The sequence below is a fragment of the Ambystoma mexicanum genome, chromosome 2p (genome assembly GCF_040938575.1).
Source record: "Ambystoma mexicanum isolate Mex_15411 chromosome 2p, UKY_AmexF1_1, whole genome shotgun sequence".
NCBI classification, from domain to species: Eukaryota; Metazoa; Chordata; class Amphibia; order Caudata; family Ambystomatidae; genus Ambystoma; species Ambystoma mexicanum.
Window position 1 is genome coordinate 999722726 of NC_090923.1, and position 27655 is coordinate 999750380.

The window sequence follows — 27655 nt, forward strand, 5'->3', positions numbered from 1 at the left end:
TTCTTGCAGTTACGGTGTCATCGTCAAGATACCCCGAAAGGATGCGTGCTGTGATAATCTCTTAAATGACCAACTGCATGGGAGTTTAAGGCTGGAGCAGGATCAGCAGCTGCTGCTGGAGCAGTGACAGGTTTGTGGCGAGAAGTAAGGTGGTGCTGGGAGGGTCTTTTGGTGGACACAATTAACACATTACATCTGTGGTTCAGCAAAACTGCCTCGATGAACTCACTGCACCACCATGATATCATCATTAGTAGGTGGGGTGGGGCAGTTGCTGTTTGGATTTTGTATATCTCTAGGGTCCATATATGATTCTAAAAGTGCTGAGGTAATACTATGCTGGTGTTCGCTTCATCAGGCCCGTTACATTCGCCACTTCGGAAAACTGTGCTTACAGTACATTTTTCACATTCACTACTTTTTATTTCCATATTTGTTATCCTGTTTAATAGACTCAGATACCATCAAAATGACAGGTGTAGGATTGTTAACTGGGGGCCTCTTCAAGGTTGTCCTGTCTCCAAGATGTCTACCCAGGTGTACTTTGCTGTATTGGGATTGACATAAGCTGCAATAAACAATTATGTGTGGGTTTTTTTGACCAGATACTGCACTCAGCCTATTGTTATTACATTAGTTGTATATTTGTGGCTCATGTCTATTGATGGTACTTTTATACTGACACTGTTCAATATATGTCCTAGAGCTAGATGTGTTGGGCTGGTAACCCGCCCTCAGCCACTACTAGATTCTATTGTTAGATAAGATGAGAACAATGATCCCAAAAGTTCATTGAATTGTGCTTGATGATTTAATTTTCATGTGCTCAGCCGACACGTGTTTCGACACTTAGGTCGTTCTCAAGGTTGTACATTTATGAATTTCAACAAATAGTTACAAAGATTAAATATGTAACACAACAGGTATCGTCAAGTCAAAATGATAGAAAAAATTATTATAAATAAAATGATAGAAAAATTACAATAACATACCAGTGTAGGTAGATGGTCGGGACATAGGAGAAAATTCACAAACACTTATCGTGTATATAATGCACATGTGCATCAAGAAATGAATGAGCATTTGCCACCAATGCATATGTGTATGTATTTGTAATGATAAGTATAAAGGAAGAGGGGGACTGGGTTTGTGTGCGGCAGCCAATTGATCTTCTGCAGTCCTTGAATCCCAATGAAGGGTGTGACAAAGAACATTTTAATAAAAAGGGAATAGGAATAGAACAGTTACAAATAAATAATAAATGACCAAGTGCAATCCGACAATTAAGATAGGAGGTTAACAAATCAGCATCTGAACAGCGACTACAACATAGAGCTGCTGCTCTTACACATGTGACAAGTTGTGAATGACAAGAATAGACATGCATATACTCCATCATGGGACTGTTTTACAAATTAAAAGCACAGCGCACTGTGTCAACTTTTAACAAACTAGAATCTGAATAACAACTGCAACACAGCGCTGTTGCTCTTATATATACGATAAGCCATGAACAGCAAGAATAGAGATGTCCATATCGCAAAAGGGGATTGTTTACAAACCAAAGGAACAACTGATTGTGTCATTCTGACCTCATGCGCACGTACGCCCAACATCTGACGCACAGTTGCACATAAATAAATAATAAAAATGGCGCTGCATGCTCCCACACGCACAGAGCCTGGGAACAGACCCTAGGGATGACCATGGCCTTAAAGGTAAGCAAGATTAGAGAGGCGAGATACCCCATACTATACTTAATACGAGACCAGAGGGTTTTTTAAAAACGTTACATGGAATTTGGAAATAGGTGCTTAAACTGAAATAAGGCAGCAGTCAAATATTGATTCATGTTAAGATAGACATCCACCCCAATGTAAACCGTCCTATTTTCTTTATAGGATATTATAGCCATGAACTTAACGAACAGGAAGGAACTTTTCAAAGAAGAGAAGAAGAAGTCTAGCGCTACTGTGACCCATCAACATTAGCAATACAAATTCAAGGGTAAGTGGCCCTTTATTGGATGACATTTAAGGCACAAATAAAATTTGAGGATTAACCAAATATACTACTAATAGGCTGCACAACATACCATCAGTCGGTAAGACCTCCCATACTGCTAACATTGGCTAAGGGGACTATGAGATTAGTCGATGGTTTTAATAATAATTCCGCATGAAACAGGAATGAGGACCCACACCATATAGAACCCATGGTGGGGAACATGCTTACTTACCTGGCACGGGCTATGGGTTGCCGCACACAACCTAATTACACCCACCCAATTAAACAACCCTAATTGTAAGCACAATTAAGCAGAATCAATGAACACTAAGAATGGCTAATGCTAATTTATGTACAAGAGAGAATGAACAACAATACTTACTATTTGCTAATGATGCCATGTCTGTGTTTGCGACTTTTCTATGTCCCGACCATCTGCCTACACTGGTATGTTATTATCATTTTTCTATAATTTTATTTATTATAATTCTTTCTATCATTTTGACTTGACAATATTGGTTCTGTTATTTTTTTTTATTTACTTGTATTTAATCATTTATGATTTTTTACAAGATTGTCATACAAAAATGATTTTATACAATAATTCAAAATCTATACAATTTTTCATGAAATTAAAATTCATCAAGTTTCCATTCATAAAAGACAAAAAAAAAAATTAATCATCTATTGTCATAGGCAAACAGAGGTTATTCATGAAATTGACAGAGGCAATAAGTATACTCATTTTAGATGAGTTTAGTAGACAAGACCATCTCAGGTTCGGTTGGATATTAGCAACAGTGGATAAGTGTCTTTTAAAACAGTTGTTCCGTATTGAACATAATGCAGGGCACTCAACAATTAAGTGCTCTAAAGTTTCCTTTTGAAGCAGATTATTACAGAATCTACAACCATTATGTGATTCGGCTAGTTGCCTACGCTGTACCAAGATGTCTCGTGTAGGCCACAAGTTGAAACGCAATTTCATAATCGCCATACGAACATGTGTTGAGGGCGATTTAATCAAATAGTTTGCCATAGTTCCCAGTTTTTTGTCAGGGAAGATGAGGATGTTAAAATTTTTGTAACCTAAACAGATCTCTCGATTAGTCAGCCAATCTTTTAGAAACATTTTTTTCTTCGCTCGTTCAGGATTTTGAACTAAGGTCTCAACGTCTATATCCGCTGCAGCCAAAATTTGATACACATAGTTAGTCCATCTTATAACGAAGATTTGGTTAGATGAGAATAGGTAGTTGGACAGAGTAGCTATAACAGTATCCGCAGTTATGTTTACTAGGCATTTTCTGAATAGTGCACAAAGTTGCCAATGGTATTTCGTGCGGAGAGACGTTATGCCCAATTCGTATCTAATACATGAGACTGGGGTTGATTGAGGCAAATGTAGTAGGCATCTCCAATATTTAGCTTCCAATTTATCAACATTTTTGACATCAAAGATATCTCGTGTTTCCAAACCATAAAGCAGTGTAGGTGTCACTTTTTGGATCCAATAGCATAAAACAGGCATGATGGAAAATTTGCCATATTTGTGAAGAATTATTTTTGCTTGCGAGGTAGCAACCGTCAATTTATTCTGCTGAGACAGTTGGTGTTCAGTAGTTGATGAATTTGATTCAAACTGTGTTCCCAGATATTTATAATTAGGTACAACATCTAGAACAGTATCTTTGATCATCCATACAAACTTAAAACTTGGTGAACGTCTTGGTATATCCACTAGTATCTGGGATTTTTTGATATTCATAGAGAGCTCATTTTCTTCAAAATAGATTGAGAGCGCAGATATCAAATTCTGGAGACCTGTAGGTGTTTTAGATATTAAAACGAAATCGTCGGCATACCACAGTGCTTGTATCACTGTGCCATTCATTTTTGGTGAATCTGTTGAGATAGAGGAAAATACTTGACGGACATCATGAATGAAAAAGTTGAAGAGCGCGGAGGCCAAAATACATCCTTGTTTTAATCCTCTAGATGTTTCTATTGTTTTCGATAGCAAGCCGATGGTAGATAATCGAACTCGAATAAAAGTGTTAGAATGTAAGGCATATATTATGTCTACAATATCTTGTGGACAATTATCTCTACTTAGTTTTTGAAATAGTTTTATACGGGAGACAGAGTCAAATGCTGCATTTAAATCGACGAAGGCGAAGAATAGAGGGGTTTTGGTATAGCGTGCTTGCATTTTTAGTGAGTTAAGAATCATAAGATTGATTGATGTCCCTAACCCACGAACAAAACCAGTTTGATGTGGATCGCGTCGTTTGTTTTCTTGTGTCCAATTATTAAATGCTGATAGAACTAATCGAGTGAAGATTTTTCCTGGTGCATCTAATAACGCTATCGGACGATAGTTTGATGGCATACTTCGGTCTCCTTTTTTGAATATTGGAACTATAATGGACGTGCGCCATGAGTTTGGTATTTTCTGTGTGTGCAAAACCTGACTAAAGATGGTATTCAAAATTTTTGCCCAGAACCGTGGAAATTGTTTTAGCATAAAATTGCTAATGCCGTCAGGGCCTGCTGCTCTAGATGATGAGGATTTGATGATAAGTGCCTCAATGATTTCTTCTGAACATTCTAGGCTCCAAGTTGATAGACCCTGACGTTTATATTCATAAGTTTGGAAGGATCTATCCATATATAATTTCGAAAAATGCAATATCCATTGGTTCTCAGAAACACCATTTAATTGAGTTATTTGGTTGGTTAGATTTGATGTCAAATTAAGTAAGTGCCAGATTTGAGAAGAGTTCTTGTTCTGTGTGGCTGCCAAGAAAGTTTCCCCATCTTGTTGAAACATCTGTTCTCTGTGAGAGCGTAACCAATATTTGTAGCGTGATTTTAGCGCTTTATGCATAATGATCTTTTCTGGCCAAGGAAGCCGATTTGCAGATCTTAGTTCTTTGTGTAGATCTTTTTTTTTTTTGAAACACCAAGTGATCATATGTATGAATTCGGGCTTTAACAGATGGAATAAAAAAGGTTTTGTAGGCAGACAGCAGTTCTACATATGATGTTGTAGTCTGCAACTCGAACTGTCGTAGCAGCTTATTATTGAGGTCTACAAGTCGCGGAGGATTCCACTTAAGTCGAGATTTGGCATGATTGACAGTTAACTCTTGAGACATCCATAGGGAGGTAGTGTCTCCTTCACTTTTATCTCTTGGCCAAGTAAGTAAGAGTATGTGGTGATCACTGCTAATTTGCTTCACTATCTTAAGTTCCTTTGCTGTCATGAATTTCTTGTTAGACAAGTAGAGATAATCAATGGTACTTGCCGAGGAGCCTCTTTGCCACGTAGCTTGCACAGGGATATCTCCAGGGAGAGATCCATTGGTCATTCGCATGCCAAATTGATCCATAAAGTTGTTCCATTTAAGGAGTTCTTGTTTTTTCTTTACAACGTTGCATTTAAAGGTGTCTAGATTAAGATCTCCTGCTAATACAATATCTGTTATTTCTTTCGCTTTGGCAATGAGTTCAAACATCTTCGCTAAGGTTTTATAAAAGCAATCGTCCGTAATTGCCGCTGGATTTCTGTAAATATTAATCATTGCCAATGTTTCTTGGTCATATGACACTTTCACCATTTGTATATGCTTATTTGGGTTAATCCATGGTTGAAGAGTCATTTTCGATCCCAGTTTGACGGCAACCATAAGCCCAGCCATTGGACGTCCCTTTTGTGCTGTGATAGCTGGGTTAATTGCAATGTCATGATTGTCCCAAACTGGGGTCATTGAGATCCAAGTTTCTTGTAACATTATGATGTCCGCATCTTCTAAGGTTTGGTTATAATTTGTGAGTAAGTGTGAATATCCTCTCGAATTCCAACTTAATAATTTTATAGGTTTGAGTTTTCTCTCCAGCCCTTCTTGTGACAATAGTGGTTATAAATGAGAGGCTGGATGATATTCGCTCTCGCAGACAGTTGGGTTGCAACTAGAACACTGACACCCAGTATTTTTAGATTTAATAAGGACTGAATTTTCATTATTGATCTTTGTATTTTTTCTTTACGGGTCTTGTGCTAGCAAAAAGCCCATTGAGAAGAGCTTTAATCTAACTTGCCACAATGAATTCAAGACGAGCCCTGATTTTATCCATAATCGAACTATTCCCAAGTTTGAATCACAAATAAATTCGACCTGATCTATGTCTGATGACGATAGATCGCCTAGCTCCGGCACATCACTAAAGATGTTAAGTACGCTGGCGCGTGACAGATCATATTGTGGATAAGGGGCAGCTCGACATTTTAAGATTAAAGTATGGTAGCTTGCAAATTTCTTTTTACGCTGTAGCTCCATTTCATGTGACTTTGTTACAGGGTCTTTGGGATTAGAAAGATTCTTATGGCTTAATTCACTTGTCATTGTGTTGGATTGTTCTGATTGTTTATTCTTGTTCCGTAGTGCCGGTGGCTCGGCAAAAGTAACTCTTCCTTGATTTTGAGACGTGAATCTTGGATTATTAGTAGCCAAGTCCATGCGAGTCGCTAAGTATGTTTCAATTATTAATTTGATCTTTTCATCTTGTTCGTCGCTAGGACTGGCTATATTGGCAGTTTTTGATCCGTTTAACGTTTCTGGAGATTTTATAGATATTTGTACTTCATTTTCAAGTGGATTCAAGCAGGTATTTTCTGTGTCATATACATTTTGCTGGTCTTGATTTGAAATGGGTTGCACGTTTATATTCTGCGAATATACTTTAAATGGATTTTGATGGCCTTGATTTAAGATAGGCTCCGCATTTGTTTTCTGCATGCATACATTAAATTCCATGTTTTTTAGTTCGTGCGTTCGACGAAGAATATATGAGTCAACTGCTACTTTTAATTGATCAACTTGAGACATGACTGTCGTCGATTGGGTTGATGGTTGATATGCTGCGGTTTGGAGCACTGTGTTAGGCCTTAAATCAACATTGTGTGCAGGTTGTGCATTCCTATGACCCTGTACAGGTAGAGAAACTTTGTCCAAGACTGAGACCAATTGACTCAAAGGAGATTGATGTATCGATGGTATAGGCTGTTTTAAGATAGATGTTCTATCCATGGTCGTTTGACCTGAAATTGGATTGTCCCCAGATTTCTGAATTGTAGATGGAACGTCTGGAGTTCTGCACAATGTCACTTTGTCTGTATTCTGATTATCTACAGGTTTCACTGTTGTAGTTAAGTCGACCACTTGTGGTTGTTCAGAGCGGTTAATTAATTTGTTATTTCGTTTTGCTAATTGGAATGGTTTCGACATCAAGTGTGCAGCTCGTCCTCTTTTTCTTGGGTGCTTATTGAACAGGTCATATTGAGTTGTATTAATTTGTTGTTTTGTGCGTTTAGGAGATTGATCCACACTAATCCATGAGGAATTTTGCTGAGTGTTTTCCTGACTTTCCTCTTCGATGGGACATATTATATGTTCAAAGGTAGGAAGATTTGGATGTGATGATGCTGGGATAGTTATAATTTCGACATTTTTTGATAAATCGTTGTTAGCTTCTTCATGTTGGCAAGCATTCACTATATTCGTTGGATATGATTGAATCCAATCCGATATCTGATCTATTTTACTCGATTGTGAATTGATTTTGCATTCAAGAGATTCATATAGTTTGAACAAACTTTGGATCGTTTGGTTTAATGCTGCAAGGGTAATTTCCAGTAGACCAGGCTTGGTATTGACCCTTTCTTTTTCTCTGGATGATTCTCGTTGTCGAGGGGTTGGCAGAATATATGAGACAGCTTCAGAGATTGTGGAGTCCATAGAACAACGTTGATGATAATCAATTGATGACCTATTAGATGATGGTTTATCTTTTCTACCCAATGTATGTTGTGGATTTTCATGAAAAACATCTTCGCTGTTCTCTTCGATTTCATCCTCTTGATTTTCTATTATTTGATTTAGTTGTACTTTTTGCAGTTTTATTTCGCTCGGATTGATTTATAGCTTGAATCGTAGTATTATCTGATATTGATAAGGTTTGAGGAATTTGTGGCTCCACATTAACAAGAGCATTCCGAGCGGCTGACGACGTAACAGTCAGTATTGATAGTCTTGTATCTGAGTTATTTTCATTATCATGTGCTGGAAGACTTTCGGCAGACATTGAATCTGCAGACTGAATCAGTGATTCATCTTGCACAAGTTGCGTTGTCTGAGTAGGTAATTCAGTAGAGAGACTATTATTTGTCACATCCTTGGGTTGAGTAGCGGATAAAACCGACATTGGTACAATGTTTTTTGCAACGGGGCAAAAATCTCTAATGTCTTTGTAGGCAAGTTGAGTTTTTGCACGTGTTTTTGCGCGCGGGGTCAAAATGATAGACGTGGAAGGTGGAATTTTTTTTAGACTACTTTTTAGTCTTGAAGAGATCCCTTCTGATGCGGAGTTGACATTTGACACTGCTGGGGGTAAATTGATGTTACACGGTTGAGGAATGGAACTCATATTTGATTTCTAAAAGATTGCACTTTAAGAGTCTTAGGTTTCAATAAAAGAAGCTCCTAACTATGTAAGATTAGAAATGGAGCGTCAAATATTGAATTTTTTTTTTTAAATTTTTCTTCAAACAAAAAAAAAATAAAAGGCAATAAAAGTAAAAGAGATACACTGATTACCTGCACGTACACCGCGATGGATTGATCTTGCAGATTGTGTGTGGTTTGATTGGAATAACTAGAGGGATCAAAGAGAAAGTTTTCTCCGCAGTCTCCCTTCAGGCACCACCAGCGCCTAACAGCCGCACAACAGTCAGCGCCCTTCACCCCTGTCGGGCTTAACGCCGCAAGGGTGGCTCGAGCGTTGTTTTGAGCTCGGGTGGAATCACGTGATCGGTCACGTGCAGGCAATCGGGCCCGCCTCCTCCAGGAAGCAGGGCGTCAGAAAGGGAGTGAAAACGCTGCTCCAGCAAGAGCAAGCTCGCAGTGCTGTGAATAGCAACAATCAGGGAAGCGTCCAGGAATCACACGCTCTCCTTCACACTGTGTGCCGCTCGGGCGGCTCGAGCGTTGTTTTGAGCTCGGGTGGAATCACGTGATCGGTCACGTGCAGGCAATCAGGCCCGCCTCCTCCAGGAAGCAGGGCGTCAGAAAGGGAGTGAAAACGCTGCTCCAGCAAGAGCAAGCTCGCAGTGCTGTGAATAGCAACAATCAGGGAAGCGTCCAGGAATCACACGCTCTCCTTCACACTGTGTGCCGCTCGGGCGGCTCGAGCGTTGTTTTGAGCTCGGGTGGAATCACGTGATCGGTCACGTGCAGGCAATCGGGCCCGCCTCCTCCAGGAAGCAGGGCGTCAGAAAGGGAGTGAAAACGCTGCTCCAGCAAGAGCAAGCTCGCAGTGCTGTGAATAGCAACAATCAGGGAAGCGTCCAGGAATCACACGCTCTCCTTCACACTGTGGTTCTGTTATATATTTAATCTATATTTAATCTTTGTAACTATTTGTTGAAAATCATAAACGTACAGCCTTGAGAATGACCTAAGTGTCGAAACACGTGTCGGCTGAGTACATGAAAATTAAATCATCAAGCACAATTCAATGAACTTTTGGGATTATTTTTCTCATCTTGTCTAACAAAAGAATTTAGTAGTGGCTGAGCGTGGGTTACCAGCGCAACACTTCTAGCTCTAGGACTCATTTTGAGAGGTTGAGGTAATACCTCTCCTTGGTGGGGACACATCTAGTCAAATCATCTTTTAATTTTTAAAAATTGAATGAATCGAAGGGCCACAGCGCACCTACTAGACGGCTATACCCCACCAACACTAAAGCACTGTTCAATATGTGTTTGACCAGTACATCAATTTATTGTATATGACCAAGTTTTGATACAGTAATAGCTGACACGTATTTTGTGGCTGAGCACTTTATCAAAGCTAGTTATATGGAACTGTATGTATATCCTGTGAGAGAGAGAACATGTGGAGAGAATGAGAAAATAAAATCCAGCATTAAAAGAATGTTGGCCATGAATTCCTAGATCATACTCAAGTTGTCATTCTGCAAAAACCTTTCAAATTGCTTTTCTTTCACTGTGAAAAATACTTCGAATTTCAACATGTTCCTAGTCAAATAATATCAAGATAGCCTATTGTAACTGTATACTATTTGTATTGTGGTGTGTATAGACGTGACCTAGACATTTGCAGCTCGGAAAGCGACAGGATCACCGTATGGTGTCCACATTTCTCCAGTCTTGCGCCGTCTATATTGGCTGCCAGTGCCCCAACGTATTGAATTTAAGGCACTTTCTATTGTGCATTGGGTGCTTCATGGTCTGGGAGTGGAATATTTACGTGTTAAATTCTCTCGCTACCTCCCTAGGCGTTCTTTGAGATCTGAGTCATGACTGAGTGGGCGTGCCTTCTATGTTGCAGCAGCCCAGCTGTTGAACAAGCTCCCAGCTTAAATGAAACAGATCCATAACCATCTGGCATTTAGGAAGGCCTTAAAAAACCTTATTTTCAAAAAGGGTGTGTGCACTAGGACCCTAACCGGCCCATAAAGCTGGGGGTTGCCCAATAGCACTTTAAGATGAGTAGCAGCAACCGTGAGATGGATGGGGATGCAGATTAATACTCTAGCATCAAATCAATAATGACAACTCAATGGTTTGGCAAAGGTAGTCCGTTTAATGACAAGTGCAAAAAACAGGGAGTTCATGAACATCAGCTATTGCTTGATCTTCCTTCTCGCTTCAACAACTCCAACGATCTTGATAAAAACACATCCTTTATACTAAAAACTTGTCATTACTGATGTGTAACGCTTAAAATGTTGCATGCAATTGTATTGGTTATAGGAAGGTAACTTTAATATAGGTGCTATATCTGTATAGGGTAACGGAGGGAGGGGATCGGATAAACAGTGTCATGTGGGGCATCTAAGCCCTTCCTTCAAGATGGCTACTGTGGACGTCACTAAAAGTATGACATCTCATTGGTTCTACTAACTATAGGACCCTAGATTACTTGGTCCACTATAATTGGGTTGTCCACCTTTGCAGACTGCAGATGAGACCTCTTCAGGAGTTTTTGGATGCGAGGTGGCTGCATGGACGGACATGATCACCTCAACAAAGAGTTCCAATGAGCAATACAGTGGTGGGGTGTGCGCTCTCAGAAGGGGCTCTGTTTCGTTTGCGTGCCAGATTAGTGTCAGGTCTCAAAACAGTTTGGCTCCTAGAGGAGTGTGCCCAATTTAGCCTGAGTTTTGTGGCTGGGTAAGCAGGTGTTTGGGCAGTAGTTGACTTGTAGTTTTGAAGAATATCCTTACTGCCATGGTTAGCCAGTGTAATTCCATAAGGGAGGAGGGAGATGTGGTCACATTTCTTAGTTAACCTCATAAAACGGGCAGTGGCATGTTGAACAGCGTTGAAGGGGTCCTGGTGTGTGGCCGGTATGCCACTGTGGAGGGTGTTCCCTCTGTCACTGTGTGAGATTTCCAGGGCCTGGACTGTGGTTCTGGAATCCTGAGGTGGGAGGAGGGTTGAGTGCCATGCGGTTTGGGCTTTTTTGTTGATATGTTGCTGGAAGGGGCAATTGCTGTTTATAAAGAACCCAAGTGATTTGCCACATGGTGCCAACTGAGGTGTGAATCCATCAAGGTGTTTGTCATTCAGCCACCTTTCGATGGCCTCCTGTTTAGATGAATGGCCTAGTAGGATGAATTCGGTTTTGTTGGGGTTAAGTTTCAAGTAGGTGCTTGTCATCCAAGCTTGGATGGGCATGTTGCGTGAAATGCTTTGAGTACAATTAATTTACTGTGATGCATAACTGAGTATAGACATATTTGTGAAGAGAAATATTAGGCTCATTTATAAGCGACGCATGTCATTTCATATAGAGAGTCAAGATCATTTGGGAGAATAATGATACCTGTCGGACTCTGAAGGTGACCGGGCAACGATCAATCTAAAGTTATACATCTGGACTGCTTGGTATGTGTCTTAGAGGTAGGAGGCGAATCAGTGGAGGACTGACTGGGCCTTTGAACCCCATTCGATCTTTGAGAAGGCTTGTAAGTGTGATGTGATCAACCATATCAAACGTCGCAAGAGGTTAAGGAGGACAAGGAGGCATGAGTCCCCTTCATTCAAGATTTAGGGAGGAGCCTTTACGACTTGGTTGGTAGCAGTTTGCATGCCGCATCAGGGTCTAAATCCCGATTGGAAGTTCAGCAATGTTGGTTAATCTGACCGTGGAATTGGTTATGATCGGCTTTAGTTAGTATGGTCGTTAGGGTCTAGAGTGGGGTTTTTGAGGAGCAGGCAGATTATTCTTGCTTTAAAGGATAGTTCCGGGACTTTTTTTTTATTGTCCCTACGGTTCGGCCATGTGTTTTTAAGCATAACTCGGTAGATCGTAGAAAACTTTCCTATGGACCTTACCCGACTTTTCATCCATTAACGCACTCGAAATCAGCCGCCATTTTCTGATAATCCTATCATTTCCCCCCATCGCCCTGGCTCACCTGCTTTTGCGGCACTAAATCAAATCCCCCGCCCCTGAGCCTGACATCAGCAGACGCGTACCACCCATTTCCCAACGCCAAAGCACGTTTCGTGTCAACAATCGCTGCGCCTCAGCTAATGACGTGTCGCCATGGAAATGGCAGGACGCCTCTTTCCTCAATAAGTATAAACACACCGTTTCACAACACACAGCAGCAGATTTTCGATTCCATTACTCTCTCGGTGTTACTTTGAGTATTCTGTGACTCGTTTCTGTGCTCTGGTCAGCTACCTTCGCCGCTTCTAGGCCTTGTGAACACCTGTACCATCTCTGTAAATTATTTTACTTTCTTTACCACACAATGGCTACAATAATGCCGTATATGTACGAGCCCGAGTACACCGAGCAAGAACTACTGGAAAGGCAAGCACGCGAAAACGATGGGGATTCGGACGGCAGTTGGGAGGGCCAGTCAACGGATGAAGAGCCTGGACCATGTCGCATGGACGGCGTCTCCACCTGGTGCACGTGCAATCGGTGCGAGCTAATGCCAACTGAGGAGGAGAACTGCTGCTGCCGTGAAAATTCCGGGTGCTTGGCCTACATTTCGGAAGGCGAGCCAAGTCCGCAATGCATCACCGAGCTGCCAGAGTTCAGGGAAGCCTGCCTCTCACGGACCGTGTTGAGGATGATGATGGTGCTTATGCACGAACTTCGCGGCACTGTTCGTCCGCGTAATCCGAGTAACGAGTAAGTATACTCTGGTTTTGATGTCAGTGATGCCACTACTATGTCATGGTCGTCTCCCACATATAAAATTACATCTACATATCATTCGAATGCATGTAAATTGGTTCCATATTGTGCATTTTGTAGATAGAATTTTTTTCAAAGCAGAATGACATTTTTTTACCTGAATCGACAGTGATAAGAAAGTTTTGTCATTTTAATACAGTTTGCATCTTTCATTTTCACAGGTGGTACAGGCTGGTGGCCTATCGTTGCTTCACTTGGTGGCTTCACGGGAGGCTCGGACACCGCGTTCGGAGAGTAATACCTGCCTGTGCGGTACTTGCCATTAGACAACATTTCCCCAGCGACAGTGGACAATACCGCGGATTTTCTCTGGATGTGCTGCAACCGGAACTTTACAATGTGTAATGTTTATTATTTATGTTCAATTGAAATTAAGATCTAAAATAAAACCCAACATATATTTTAACAATGGTTGTTTTGATTTTTTAAATGAATCTAGTGTATCTCCATTGAATAGTCTTCCTGTGCCTTGTCTTGTCACACCACATGTCTCCGGCCAGCATCCTCCCTCACGCTGGCCGCCCACCTTCAATCCACATAACCGTTGAACCCATACCTCCTCCCCCAAAAATACTTACCACACCACTTTGTTCAAGCGTTGGCAATAAAAGGAAGGCCGTTGGATTTTATTGATACAAAACATGGTTATAGGTAAATAATCAATATGGTTGATCATAATAAATCATCCTTTTGGGCACCGGGTACAGAGATGACCCCCTCTGGCCCGTGCCGCCTTGCCACCACAGGCCAGCCTGCTGCTGACTAACTGCCTAGGCATCCAGGGTCTCCAGGGTGAACTGCACCCATATATTCTCCTGGGAGGCTGAGGTATTTATAAACTCACCCCCCTGCCTTCCATGTACTAGATCCTTCAGCCTGCCTCTTACATGCAGTTAGATGGCCTCTCCTTGGTGAGGCCCTGCGGCAAACGAGTCTTGTCTGCACGACCAGCGCCCTAATCCACACCCCCCCCGCCCTATCAAAGGCAGTTCGCACCGGGGTACTTGCGCTGGCAAGTGGAGCTGTCAGGGAGCGATAAAGGCCAAGAGGTGCCAAAGACCATGTACACTTCAAAGTGGTCTATAGAGCATGGGTTGTTGTTCCCATGTCTACCTCCAGACCCCGTGTCTCCTGCCAAGCATCCCCCCTCACGCTGGACGGCCCCCTGCAATCCACATAAGTGTGTCTCCATTCACGAGTCTTCCTGTGTCTTGTCTGCACGACCACCGCCCCAATCCACCCCCCGCCCTATCAAAGGCAGTTCGCACCGGGCTACTTGCGCTGGCAAGTGGAGCTGTCAGGGAGCGATAAAGGCCAAGAGGTGCCAAAGACCATGTACACTTCAAAGTGGTCTATAGAGCATGGGTTGTTGTTCCCATGTCTACCTCCAGACCCCGTGTCTCCTGCCAAGCATCCCCCCTCACGCTGGACGGCCCCCTGCAAACCGCTTAATGCCACGACATATACACGTCATTCATTCACAAACACACCCCTGTTTCGAATTCTTTATAACCCACTTCATATTTCTAATGAGCACTTCTTTGCGCTTTGCTAGTCAACCCGTGAAGGTGCTGGTTATCTGCTCTTCGTCTCTGTGAACTTCCGTGACCACTTCGAGGAAACTCCTCAGTTTGCAACCTGTGAACTGCTCCCTGTTCTACGACAAGAAACTACTCTGATCCCTGCATCTAACTGTTTGTTCGTCAAGGTAAGGCCACGTACCATAATCATTTTGCGTCCAATTTCTTTTCGTTCAAGACAGTACATGCAAGGAACTAGTCACATGTTCTGAGTTTACATTGGTATTCATAGAGAATTGTTGATCTTTACTTTTCAGAACTTTCCACAATGCCTGCCTGTTCCATTGGCGGTTGCCCTTCGAAGACCCATAATAAATCTGAAGGTACTATAATGCATGTTTTCCCTAAGACAATAGATCAGATAAGAGAATGGGTCCGATATTGCGGATATCCACCGTCTGAGCTTGAAAGTAGAGTCCTAGAAGTCTTTGCGGACAAGAGTGGTGATCGATACCGCATCTGCAGCAGGCACTTTACCTCTGACATGCACTCCACATCATTGCTAATAAAGAAGAACACACCGCGAGTGAGGCGAAAATTGCTCTCAACCGCTATTCCCACTCTATTCGTCCACATCCCTCGACTGGTGAGTCAAGTTTACGTATTTATCTCTCGGCCTTGCGGTAGTGTGTAGCATTAGCTAACAATAATTTCCCCATTTATGTATCCACTCAATATGAAGGCGGAAGATTCTCCATCCGTGTCGTTATTGCAGTCATCAGCCACTTCAAGCGCCTATCGGGTAATCTTACTTGGCTATTCTGCCACTGACTTGTTTTAGGCATGTAAATCAATAGTTTTAATTTATCGTGTAATTATTTTACCTAATGGTACACCCTTGTACTCGTCCTCTAGTCTTTCTTTTCAGTTATAATTATTGTTATCCAAAATAATGCAAGTACTGTCTTTCAGGGAGATGCTGAGGAGTCCAACGTATTGACGACTACCGTTGATGTCACTCAGATGCTCGAGGTACGTTTCCGGACAGTTCCATCGATGGAGATCATCAGATCTTGCATTCTTGTAGCGTGATTGTTACACACAATGTTTCTTTCGTTTTTAGCCATTGATATGTCCTTCTGTCGTCGCCCTCCTATGTGTCTTCTTTTTTCAATATTGTGTTCATTACTAATGAAAGTCCTATGTTTCAGGGAGTCGATGGAGCATTAGTCCAAGAAGAAGGGGGAGCATGCAGTTACGGGTCGGCGCAACAGCTTGCAGAAGTGTGCACCGCAGTTACATCGTCCCTTGATGTTCTTATGCATTTCGAGGTATGGATCCTGACAGTTCGATCAAGCGAAATCATATGACGTGATTACATCCGCTATACTTCCTTCTTTATTAACGCAAGTACTATGTTTCAGGGAGATGACGGAGCTTCTTCTACAAGAACATCACCCCTAGTAGTTGACGCAGATCTCTGGGTGGTGACACTTCCAACGATCGAGCAAATCGAATGATATTTAGATATCCATTATTTATTTTAGACAACTGATCATTTGTGCAGGTCTATTTAGATGAGCCGTTGACGCCTGCACAAAGTTTCTGTTCTTTTTATCAAAATAGAAAACCATACTAATGCAATTACTGTGTTTCAGGGAGTTACTGAAGCATCATCTTCAATAATATCATAAATGGAAGTCTATGAGGAGCCCGAGGTATGGATTTTGACAGTTCCATCTGACTAGATCAACTATGCGTGAATAATTGTCATTTGAATGTTCTACACAAAGCGTTCATTCGTGTTTTGCTATTGAGATGTACGTGGGTATTGGTCCCCAAGTACATTTTGTGTTTTCGATATTATTATACATACTAATGAAAGTTCTATGTTTCAGGGAGTCGATGGAGCGTCAGTGCGTGATGGATGTGCTTATCATGAAAATATAGTCGTTGCAGCGCAAGAGGAAGTGGAGACATGCACACACGAGTCGGAGCAACAGCGTCCTGAAGTTCGAGGCAAGAAAGTTTCAAAGAAAAGAAAGCAAAAGAAGGTTAGTGTCCTGGTCACTATATTATGTTGTTTTTCACTGTTAATAGTTCAATACTGTAAGTTGTGTTTAAACTGAACATCCCTTTTCCAATCTGTCCTCTAGTTGCGAGTGGGTGTACGAACTAGATCTACACAGACAGTGAAGCGAACGAGAGATGTTGCTTGTCAAACCTTTTGGCAGGGACTTGAGACTGGAGATGCATCGTGCCAATGGGAAGAATATGAAGTGATTGACAACGGAGCTATACCACATCCAGCCATTGATAGTGAATGTCCTCCTGGTAGTTCGGATGCAGTCGGAGATCAGTTCACAGAATCCACACCCGCAAAAACTAAGACCGCGAGAAAGTTGAAGAAATTGTCTTATTCACCCATCGCCGGAGAAGGAACAGATGTTGCAATGGAAGAGAATGAAGTGGACGACAATGAAACACCATCAATATCACTGACCATAGCGGAAGACGATATCAGAGATTCTATCTTTCATGTGAGTGACATGTCCTCAACGTTACAGGCCGAACCAGCTGGGATGCAGAGTGACAGTATAAGGAAAGAGGCCAAATTCATTGTATTCGATAGTTGTTTGATTGATATTATTATTCGGATGAAATGTGGGCATTCGGTTGGTGGGGAAGTATGTGGGGAGCCATTGATTAATGTGACTCGTGCAATTCGAGGCACTAACCTTAAAATACATGCCACCTGTACAAAATATCATCCTTTCTCATGGTCTGCACAACCCATGCTGGGGCAACTGCCAGCAGGCAATCTACTTTGTGCAGCGGCTGCACTTTTTAGTGGTTCAAGTTTTAAAAAGTTAGTGTCTTCTTTCAGTTTGTGGGAATCCATTTCATTGCGAAAACTCAGTTCTACAAATACCAAACCGATTATCTATTTCCAGCCATTAGCGAAGCTTGGAGAATGGAAAAAATGTCTATTGATAGTACATTCGCGGGCAAACGGTTCAGGCTAGCCGGTGATGGACAGTGCGACAGCCCAGGATTTTCAGCCAAGTACTGCACCTACCACTTTCAGGACATGGAAAGTAAGAAAATTGTGAGTTCGGTGGTCGTGCAAGTGTCACAAAGTAGATCCTCAGTGGCCATGGAGAAAGTTGGCTTTGTAGCATCATTGCAAGAACTACAATCGCGGGGAATGGTGATCGACCTGATAGCCACGGACAGACACGTTTCAATTGCCAAGACAATGAGAGAAGAGTACAAAAATATAAATCACCAATTTGACATTTGGCATCTTGCAAAAACAATCAATAAAAAAATGTCGGCTGCAGGTAAAAAAAAAGATATGCAAGGTATTTCACAGTGGTCCAAGTCAATCAGCAACCATCTTTGGTGGAGCTCAAAAACATGTGGAGGGTCGTTGGAAATTCTACTGGAAAAATGGCGGTCAGTAATGCTACACTGTACCAACGTTCACCGTTGGAACACAAACCAACATTTCCACAATTGTGAACATGGCCATTTGTCCACAGAGGAGGCACGGAAGAAGAAGTGGTTGATTCCTTCATCACCCACTCACAAAGCCATTGAAAAGATTGTATTTGATAAAACTATAACAAGAGATTTGAGGGGACTCACGGAATTCTGCCACACAGGAGATTTGGAGGTGTTCCACAATATGTGCCTAAAGTACAGGCCAAAACGATTGCATTTTGGCATGGAGGGCATGATAAATCGGACTCTTCTAGCGGTCTTGGCACATAACCATAATGTTGGCCGTCAACAAAGTAGGACGACCGGAACTTTAGGGACGCTTCGCTACAATAAGGCCTTCACTAAAAGAAGTAAACAATGGGTGATCAAACCAGTGTTTGAGGATATGCAATATGAGTTTATTGAGAGACTTATTGTTGACGTCCTAGATAGGCACATAAATGGAGTTGTGAACGAACCTGTGCAGGGGACAACTGCATTGCCACCCAACATTGCCTCTGTTCCATGTCCACCTAAAGAAGAGCTCATTGAGAAATACACATCACGGTTTAAATGATTGTAATTTGATTGTCTGTTCTCTCGAGTCTCCTCATGTCGCAGGCCCATTGAATATGTGTATCTATGTAATGTGTAAATAAAAGTGATTGCTCAGTGTACATGCAATGTGTCTATCCAACCTTGTTCATTTGCGCATTAAATTAAACCAAACAGTAATATAAATCATTTTTCAAAAAATATAGAATGTCTCCGTATTTATGGTTCTCTGGGGCTGCAAAGCACGCAGACAAAATTCAAAGATGGAGTGTAAATTTCAAGTCCTGTGAGATGGCCTTACACTGAATGTAGCTAACTAGGAATGTGTGCTCGTTCAAAGTGAAGGTCAGCTGCTTTGATTTTTTGCTCGGGTGCCGGAATGGCCCACGACTCAGTATAAGGTTCTATTGTTATTTGACCTTGACAGGCCGGGACCATCCCGAAAGACTTCTTTTTGGGGGTGTGGGGCAATAACGTAAGAAACGATAATGAATATAATTTCAGAAACGAAAGCCATTTCATGTTCGTTCATTAGAAGAAATAACGTCGGCATAGAAGGAGTGGTATTTCGGGGCTGCCCTACGCACAGACACAATGGAAAATGCAAATATAATGTAAGTAACTCTTTAGATGAGTTTATACCGCAATTTAATTACTATACAGTAGCTTTAAAGACGGGTTAAGTTGTACTTGTTCGTTCTATGTGGCATATTGTTTTGAACCGCGCACTATCTTGAGGAGAACCATCTCCTTTTACGGAAGCACCTCAAAACCTTCCTCTTTGCTTCTGCTTTCTCTCTCCCTCTCCCCTGCTACAACTGGTCCACTGTCTGCGACCTCGGTCCTGGGCCCTTCCACTCTCCACCTGCACTGCCTCCCTGTCAACCCCTGCACTGGGGGACTGTCTCAGTATCCTACAGCCCCCCCTTGACGTATAATACCCAGTTGCACTGTCCTAGCTATGAAATAATTTCCCGTGTCACGAGTACCAGACACCGGCGGATGGGTTTTTTAACCGCCAGTTGCTTCTCTGCGTGAACAACGTTACCACCCTGACCATTTTATGGGACGATTGCCAAGTACAAGTATGCCCTTACGCGGTACTAACGGCTAGATGCAACATACAGACCGTTGTGGTGGCCTAGTGCCTCGTTGTTGGAACAGCCATGCGATTATCAGTGCGACCGAAGAGCTTATTGTATCGTAAACCAACACCCTGTATACTGCACACGAACATCGCTTGCCTCAAGACGAACTATTTTGGATCGAGAGCAAATAAAAATGCAAATCGCTGAATATTCTCAAAACATTTGATGTCAAATAAATGTACTTTGCCAAATGTACAATCTTGCCGTTTGCTTTTAAACCACAGTTTCATATTCCGAATTGTGGCGCTGTATTGTGAGATGATCTAAGACCCTGTGTACAGCAAAGGAACATCGCGTGCCTCAAAACGAACTTTTTGGAACGTGAGCAAATAAAAATGCAAATCGCTGAATATTCTCAAAACATTTGATGTCAAATAAATGTACTTTACCAAATTTACAATCTTGCGGTTTAATTTAAAAGTACAGTTTCATATTCCCAATTGTGGCGCGCTGTGTTGTGTGAGCTCATCTGTGTTGATTTCCGGGTTCTGTGTGGAGTCGCGTAGAAGACGCCTGGGCGCGTTTGCCTACACAGCTCAGTCACGTCACGGATAGAGGCGGGGAATATGAATGTTTTGATAAAGTCTGTTTCAGGGGCGGGGGATTTGATTTAGTGCCGCAAAAGCAGGTGAGCCAGGGCGATGGGGGGAAATGATAGGATTATCAGAAAATGGTGGCTGATTTCGAGTGCGTTAATGGACGAAAAGTCGGGTAAGGTCCATAGGAAAGTTTTCTACGATCTACCGAGTTATGCTTAAAAACACATGGCCGAACCGTAGGGACAATAAAAAAAAAGTCCCGGAACAGTGCTTGGAAATATTGTGATCGAGCAAGGCACTGTATTTGGAGAAGAGTATTGCCGGACCCTGAGAACTGTTTCATGATGATGATGAAGGCAAGGATGTCTTTCTTGTATGGGGTAGGCTTTAGTGATGCAAGAGTATCAGCATTGTCCTTGTGTATATTGTCCAGGGTTGTGTTGTGTTAGGGACCCTAAGTGGAGGGCGGGGTTACTGATTTTGACGCATTAACATGCAGTCCGGTTTTATTTATCTTGGTGATAAAGAAATTGTTAATTGTCTTACATTTTCCTGTCCACTCAGGATTTACTGGGTCAGGCAACAAGTTGGAGCAGTAGTGTTTGACTGCCACAAAGAGGGCTTTACTCCTTTACTCCTGTTAGCAGCTGTCGCAATAGTCATATGTGCCTAGTTGTTTTGTGTCAGCGATTTTCTTTCATTCGGTTAGTGTGTTTGCTTGTTGATTTATTTATTTATTGTGCATTTGTTAGGTGCTTATACGACAAGTAAATTGTGTTTCAACAAGCCCACATTGCAACAGGGCAGAAACATGGCATTGAAAAACAATGTATACATTGAAGGAAAAAAGACAAACCTACTATGCCTTGTGAATATTCAGAATGTGCAAGTGCAGAGAGAGAAGGGGGGAGAGCGAGTGAGGGGGAGTGCTGGAGTGTACCTGCTTGTGGGTGAGCAGCAGATGTAAGTGCCAAGAATATTAAGTGCAAGGGAGCGTTGAGCTACAAAGTGGGTAAGTGCAGGCCTACAAATGCGTAAGCCAGTGGGTACAGAGGCAAGTGCTGTGTGTAAGCAGAAGCGGAGGTGATTGGGTGTGGGTGGCCAGGGCACCGAGGAAACATAAGGGCCCTGGTCACCAATCACAGCGACTGAGATTGGGAGAGGAGGGAAGAAGGGAAGGAGGAAGTGGAAAGGAAAGTCTTGAGGAGCTCACGGAATTTGAGGAGGTCCGGCTCACGGCGAGGAGTAATTCCCAGGTGTTTTAAATTTTAGCCAGCTTCTTCCTAGGCGCCAAAGGACATGTCACATTGAGCGAAGATGGGAGGAAAGCCATGGCTGTGGAGGTTTACGAGACGGGTGAAACGGAGAGGATGGATAAAGTGAATTAAGAGATGCAGAAATAGAAGAAGAAAGAGCAATAACACCATCATCAGCCGATAGATTGTAGAATGATTCTTGAGACACCATCTTAGAGGTACTAGTAGAAATAAAAAGTGTAGTATTAAACTTACATAAATCACGACGTGCATAAGAAGGAGAAGTTGCAGAACTAAGAATACTAGATGGTGGAGCAGGAAAAATAGAAAATAGAAGAAAGTGATGGTCAGATAAATAGAGCAGAAGAGAGGACACAGGAAATGTAGACATAGAAGAAATAAATATAAGATCTAAGCTAGAACCAGAAATATGAGAGAGAGGAGTACAGAGGGGCTTAAAATAGTGAGAATCAAGAATAGAGAGAAATGGAAGAGTAAACCGAGTAGTCAAAAGATGAAGGTTAAAATCACCAAGAACTATAAGAGGAAAAGTAGTGGGAAGCAAAAAAGACAACAATACATCAATGTCTTTGCAAAATGCGGTTACAGGACCCGGTGGACGATAAATCAATGAAAATGAAATTGAAGATATAGGAGAAACAGCAGAAAAAAACAGAGTATGAAAATTCAAATGTGGAAAAGGAAGGAAGAGTAAGATTATGAGGAATAAGAGAGAAAGATGAGTGATATAAAATTCCAGTGCCACCTCCCAGAGAAGAAATACGAGGGGTGTGGCAAAATGATGTAACAGAAGTATTAAGTGTTAAGATGGATTTCTGAACTCTGACCTGGTGGGTAGAGGTTCAGAAGGCCAGCCTAGTTTCTTGGAACAGGATAACCTCTGGACAAGCCAGACAAATCAAGGTAGCTATGGCAGGCATTGGAGGGGTGAGGGTGACTGAAAGACGTCATTGAGCACACAGAGCACTTACAAATTACTCCCAGACAGGTGTATATATCAAAAATATAAACACATTTATTACAAGGCCTTTGTAACTCAACACACAGTAAATGAATCACAGCAATCCTACTAAACCAACACAATCAATACAAGATATATACAAGACCATTGGGGTCTAAAGGGATAAAAGCACGAAATATTTTCACAACCTAGGGTGGAAGGAAAATAGGCAGTGCAGGTAGTCTTTAGTCCGCGTCAACATCAAACACACGCCTAACTAAGAGGCAGTCCAAACCCTAAGAAGAGAGGAGCCTTATGCTCAAAAGTACATATAGTGCAGGTGCACGCGGTTGTTCCAATGGGAAAAACGGTGTCTCTTCAGGGGTCTTTAGCAGCTCAAGAAGGTGGATGAGGTGATGAAGAATAGATTCCCACTCTTCGAGGAGGGCCTCCACTTGAAGGCAGAGAGGATTCCAAGGTTCTGGAAAAGTTTTCTAGTTCGCACTAGCAGTGGAAAGGAGAGCGACCCCCAGGGGCCACTCATGCGTAATAATGGATGGAGGCGCTAGGGGCCACCAGTTAAGGTTAGGGTTATTCAACGGCCCCAGGCGCACTCCGGACCAAACTTCGCCAGTCGAGTCCACTTCGGTTTCGGGTTCTACTGCGGCAATATGCCGGCTCTGCGGCTTTCAGTTCCGAAGATATAGTGAGGAGTCCCAAACGGGACAGTGGCGATTTCTCCGCTCCGGATGGATGGATGGATCAGGCCAGTTTCACTGCAGCAGGGTTCAGTGGCAAGAGGGTCACAAATGCAGTGCACCTGCAAAGATCGTTGCCACGGCTGGGCAACACGGTAACTGCGTTTACTCCGGTCCTGGCGCACTCGTCTCACTTCAGACCTGGGAATGTCAAGTGTTCGAAATCCGGTGTGAGGGTGCCAGGGACACAGCTAGCAGTATACCAAGTTTCGAGGGCCTCCTCGAAGCGACGGCAGAGACAGAGCAAAGGTCCTGCGTAAGATGGTCAGCCCACTGGTTGGACCAGGGACACTTCCAAGAAGGCTTACTTGCAGGATTTGTTGAAGGTGCCGAGAATAGTTGGTCCCACTATTCTAATGGGTCGAAGAGTCTTCGCAGACCTTCTAGGACGACCAAATGCAGAGGGGCCCCACGGGACTACAGTGGACTCAGGGTACCAAACCTTCCAGCAGTTCACCAGCGGTTCCTCGACTCGGCTTCATAGTTTCAGGATACTTGGATCCTATCCTTCGTTCAGTGAGAACTACATAGACCGACATGATATGAGTGTTTTCAGCCTCCTCTTACCCAAAGTTCCCATCGTGCCAAAACGGAGAGGACCCAATGGGAGATCTGCTCACAAACACACACTCCATACGTGGACCAATCATGGACCACGGTGGTCCCAGTCATTCACAGCACTCCAGACTCTCTGGCACCCAGGATGTGTATTGGGGACAGACACCCCAGCCCACATCCTGGAGGCACACACACAAGGCATGCAGAAGCCCGCAAAAGCTTGGCGTTTCCGGGAAACTGCATGTCCAAATAAGGACTGACCCAGGTTGACTGGACCTGGGGAAGGCAAAGGGGCAAGATGGCCAAAGAACAGGACAAAGAACCTCGTGGCCTGGCCATTTTGGAGCCAGGCCACCTATTCGTGCCAAATGCGGTTAACGCGGTTTAAATGGCAGGAAAGGGTTAACATTATATGAAAAGATAAGCTGCCACCAGCCCTGTCCATGACACATCTGCACATCTCCTAAAATGTCGTACAAGAGTATCTAGGGTCTTTGCAATTAACTGGGAGACCCAAGTGCACTGTACTGTAAGGTACATTGTGCACTTGTTACATGTTGCAGAAAAGTTGCAACATTGGAAAAGGACTAAGGGAAACAAAGTCTCCCAGCACTGACTGTCTTAAGGGCATGTCAGTTTCCCCATAAAAGTGAGTGAAAGCCCAGAGCAGTGCAGCAGAAGGCTGTGCTCCTTGGGCAAAGTCAGACTAAGGTGTTTAAACAGCAGCAAAAGGTTTGAGGGTGTACAACTGGAGGGAAAATTACATATAAAATGAAATCTTTCCTAACAGTAAGGGATGCATGTATAAAAGTATTAGTAGCTGTAATCCAAGTTTCAGAAATATATAAGAAATTTAGGTTCAAAGGTAGGAACATATCAAGTACTGTGACTGATTTATTACATAAAGATCTGGCATTCTATAGCCTAAGAAGGATAAGTCAGGTTTGCAATGTTACGCGTCGTATTAGGGTGCCTAACATCTGCGCTAAAAGGCGGCATGACTAACGCAAGAAATGAGGCAGCCAACAGTATGAACAAAATGGAGTATGAAACCACGGTCACAGATGAAACACCAATATGGTCCTTATATGCCTTCGATTACATCATGCTCGAGATGGGGGCCCTCGAGGGACATCGAGTCAACTGCATCGACGCACAGCTTCCTCTGCCGAAATATATTTTCCAAAGCAGCTGAAGCTGGATATTGAATTCCAAAGTTGAGGAATACTCGGGAGGAACATCGAGTCGAAAGAACGTTACCAGGGGAAAGTAACTTGTTCTTCTCCAGCATTGGATCTTTCATAGATTCAGATGCTTGAATATTCCCCGTCGTCAGACTGGGAATCCTCCGTGATAAATTAAATAATAATAATAATAATAATTTTTTTTTTAAATATATATATATATATATATATATATATATACACTGCCACCTAGCAGTGCATGTACATAGCCCATTATAGCCTATGAGCCACTTCATTGTGTAGTCCCTCCACCTCACTTTGGTCCTTTATGGCCCCAGCCAATGAGGTGGCAGGGCTTAAGCTCCGTCCCCGGCAGCCATCTTCAGATTTTTCACCGCAGTCTATCAGACACAGGGAATCCTCAAGCTCTCTGAGCTTTTTCAAATTCTTTCTACTTTTGTGTGGTATATATTTGTAAAATATATTCCATTTTGTTCCCCTTCTTAGGGGCTTTCTTTCCAATTAACCTTGGTGGTAAAACTTGTTGTTTTCCTCTCAAAATCGTCGACTGAACTTCTCTTCAGGAATGGAGGCACCTCAGGCTGTCAGGAAGCCTTCCCTGTTCAGGGACTGCACGAGGTGCAAGAAGAAATTGGTTTACTACAAGGACCCCCAAGAGCATTGCATTTATTGTCTGTACCCACATGACATTAAAAAATGTGAGATTTGTAAAACTTTTTCCACCAAGACCCTTCATGACAGGCATAGAAGACTCCTTTCATACCTGGAATCCAGGGATCAATCTTCGGACGAAGAGTCTGTCAGAACGGCTCCTGTCCAATCCAGCATTCCATCTGAGAGGCAAACTTCAAAGAGAAGGGCCTCTTCAGTGGAAAGGAGTTCCTCTCCCAAATCCAAAAAGAGGAAGCTGGAATTGATACCCTTTCTGCCTCCAGTTGACCTGTCAAGCCAGAAAAAGTCAGCAAAATCTGCCTCCAGAGGTAAGGAGGAGTTTGCAAAAAACGGGGGGGGGGCAGTCGTCGGCTGGTAAACCACCCACCAATGAAGGGAAAGGTAAAGGCCCGTCATCGGCCATACCGTCGACGAAACCAGCATCGACGATGACGACGCTTAAGACATCGTCGACAGTTAGATCATCGTCATCGGACATGTCGACCGTGAAGCAATCATCGACGAGCAAGAAACACCACTCGTCCACGAAGCATTCGTCCATGACGCAGTCGTCCACGGAACCATATTCGTCAACGAAGCCCTCGTCGACGGAAAAATGTCAGTCGTAGACGACGAATCCCTCGTCGACTGGAAAATCTCAGTCGTCGACGGGAAAATCTCGGTCGGCGGCGAAGCCCTCGTCGACGGGAAAATCTCAGTCGTCGACGAGGATAACATCATCCATAACGCCTTCAGAGGCACCGCAAATTTCGTCAGTTACAGAGGAATTACTGCCTATCACTCTTGAAGCTCCTGTCATTACAAGCAATATCATTGAGAAGAATACTGTAAATGAACCTCTGGTACAGCAATTCTCACCTTTGGGGCACATGGCAGAACTTCCGGATATAATTCTTCAGGAAGAATTCTCCGATGCGGAAGTGGTGGAAGAGCCCATCGGTCCCTTACCGAAACAATACAGCCCTCCTTGGCACCCGTCCACGGGAGAATCCGAATATCCTCATGACCCGGTGCTCATGTTATCCGTGCAGAGGATTGTAGAAGAATTTTACAAACGGCAAAGGGAGAAGCAAATTCCGATTAATCCCATTCCTAGAGAGTCATCCCCGATTCCAGGCACATCGGGTTGCTCTCCCTACAGGAGTAGACCGCAAAAACGGATGAGATCACCTGCTCGAAGACCGAGGAGCAGCACCCATAGTGCTTCACCTACAAGAGTCCCGTCACCACAGTCATCGCACAGACCGCGATCTCCGGACGTAGATCCCACCATGGTACCGTCCACCATCTCGGTATCAGACTGGCAGGAGGATCCTTTTGGTGAATTTTCGGAACCAGAAGAAGGAGAAATTACTCAGGAGCCAGACGATTGGGATGACTACGTCGTCGAGAAACCCAGGAGGAGAGACTCGCCGGGCAAGGCCTCACCACCGGATGATCTCGTCTCTTTCCACACCATAATAGGTAAAGCCGCAGAACTGTTTAAAATTCAGGTTTCTTCAGAGGAAAGGCAATCAGTGCTCTACGAGCACAGGGACAAACGAAGGAGGACAGTGACCACAATTCCCCTCCTCGATACCATCTGGGATTCCGGATCCAAGATCCTATCTACGCCCTTATGGACTCCGGCTTTGGTGTCCAGGCCAGAAAAGAAATATAAAGCTCCGGATTCGGCACCGCT

At 43.0% G+C, this 27655-nt stretch overlaps 1 protein-coding gene across 1 annotated transcript in view; it reads left to right on the forward strand.

The window, feature by feature from the left end:
* The window catches only part of LOC138565982 (transmembrane protein 272-like), a 2717663-nt gene that overhangs the window by 2259760 nt on the left and 430248 nt on the right, over window positions 1–27655 (forward strand). The window contains exon 7 of the mRNA XM_069643065.1: window positions 10–130. Within this exon, the coding sequence (XP_069499166.1) occupies window positions 10–65 (56 nt within the window). The 3' untranslated portion in view covers window positions 66–130. The remainder of the gene's footprint in view (window positions 1–9; window positions 131–27655) is intronic.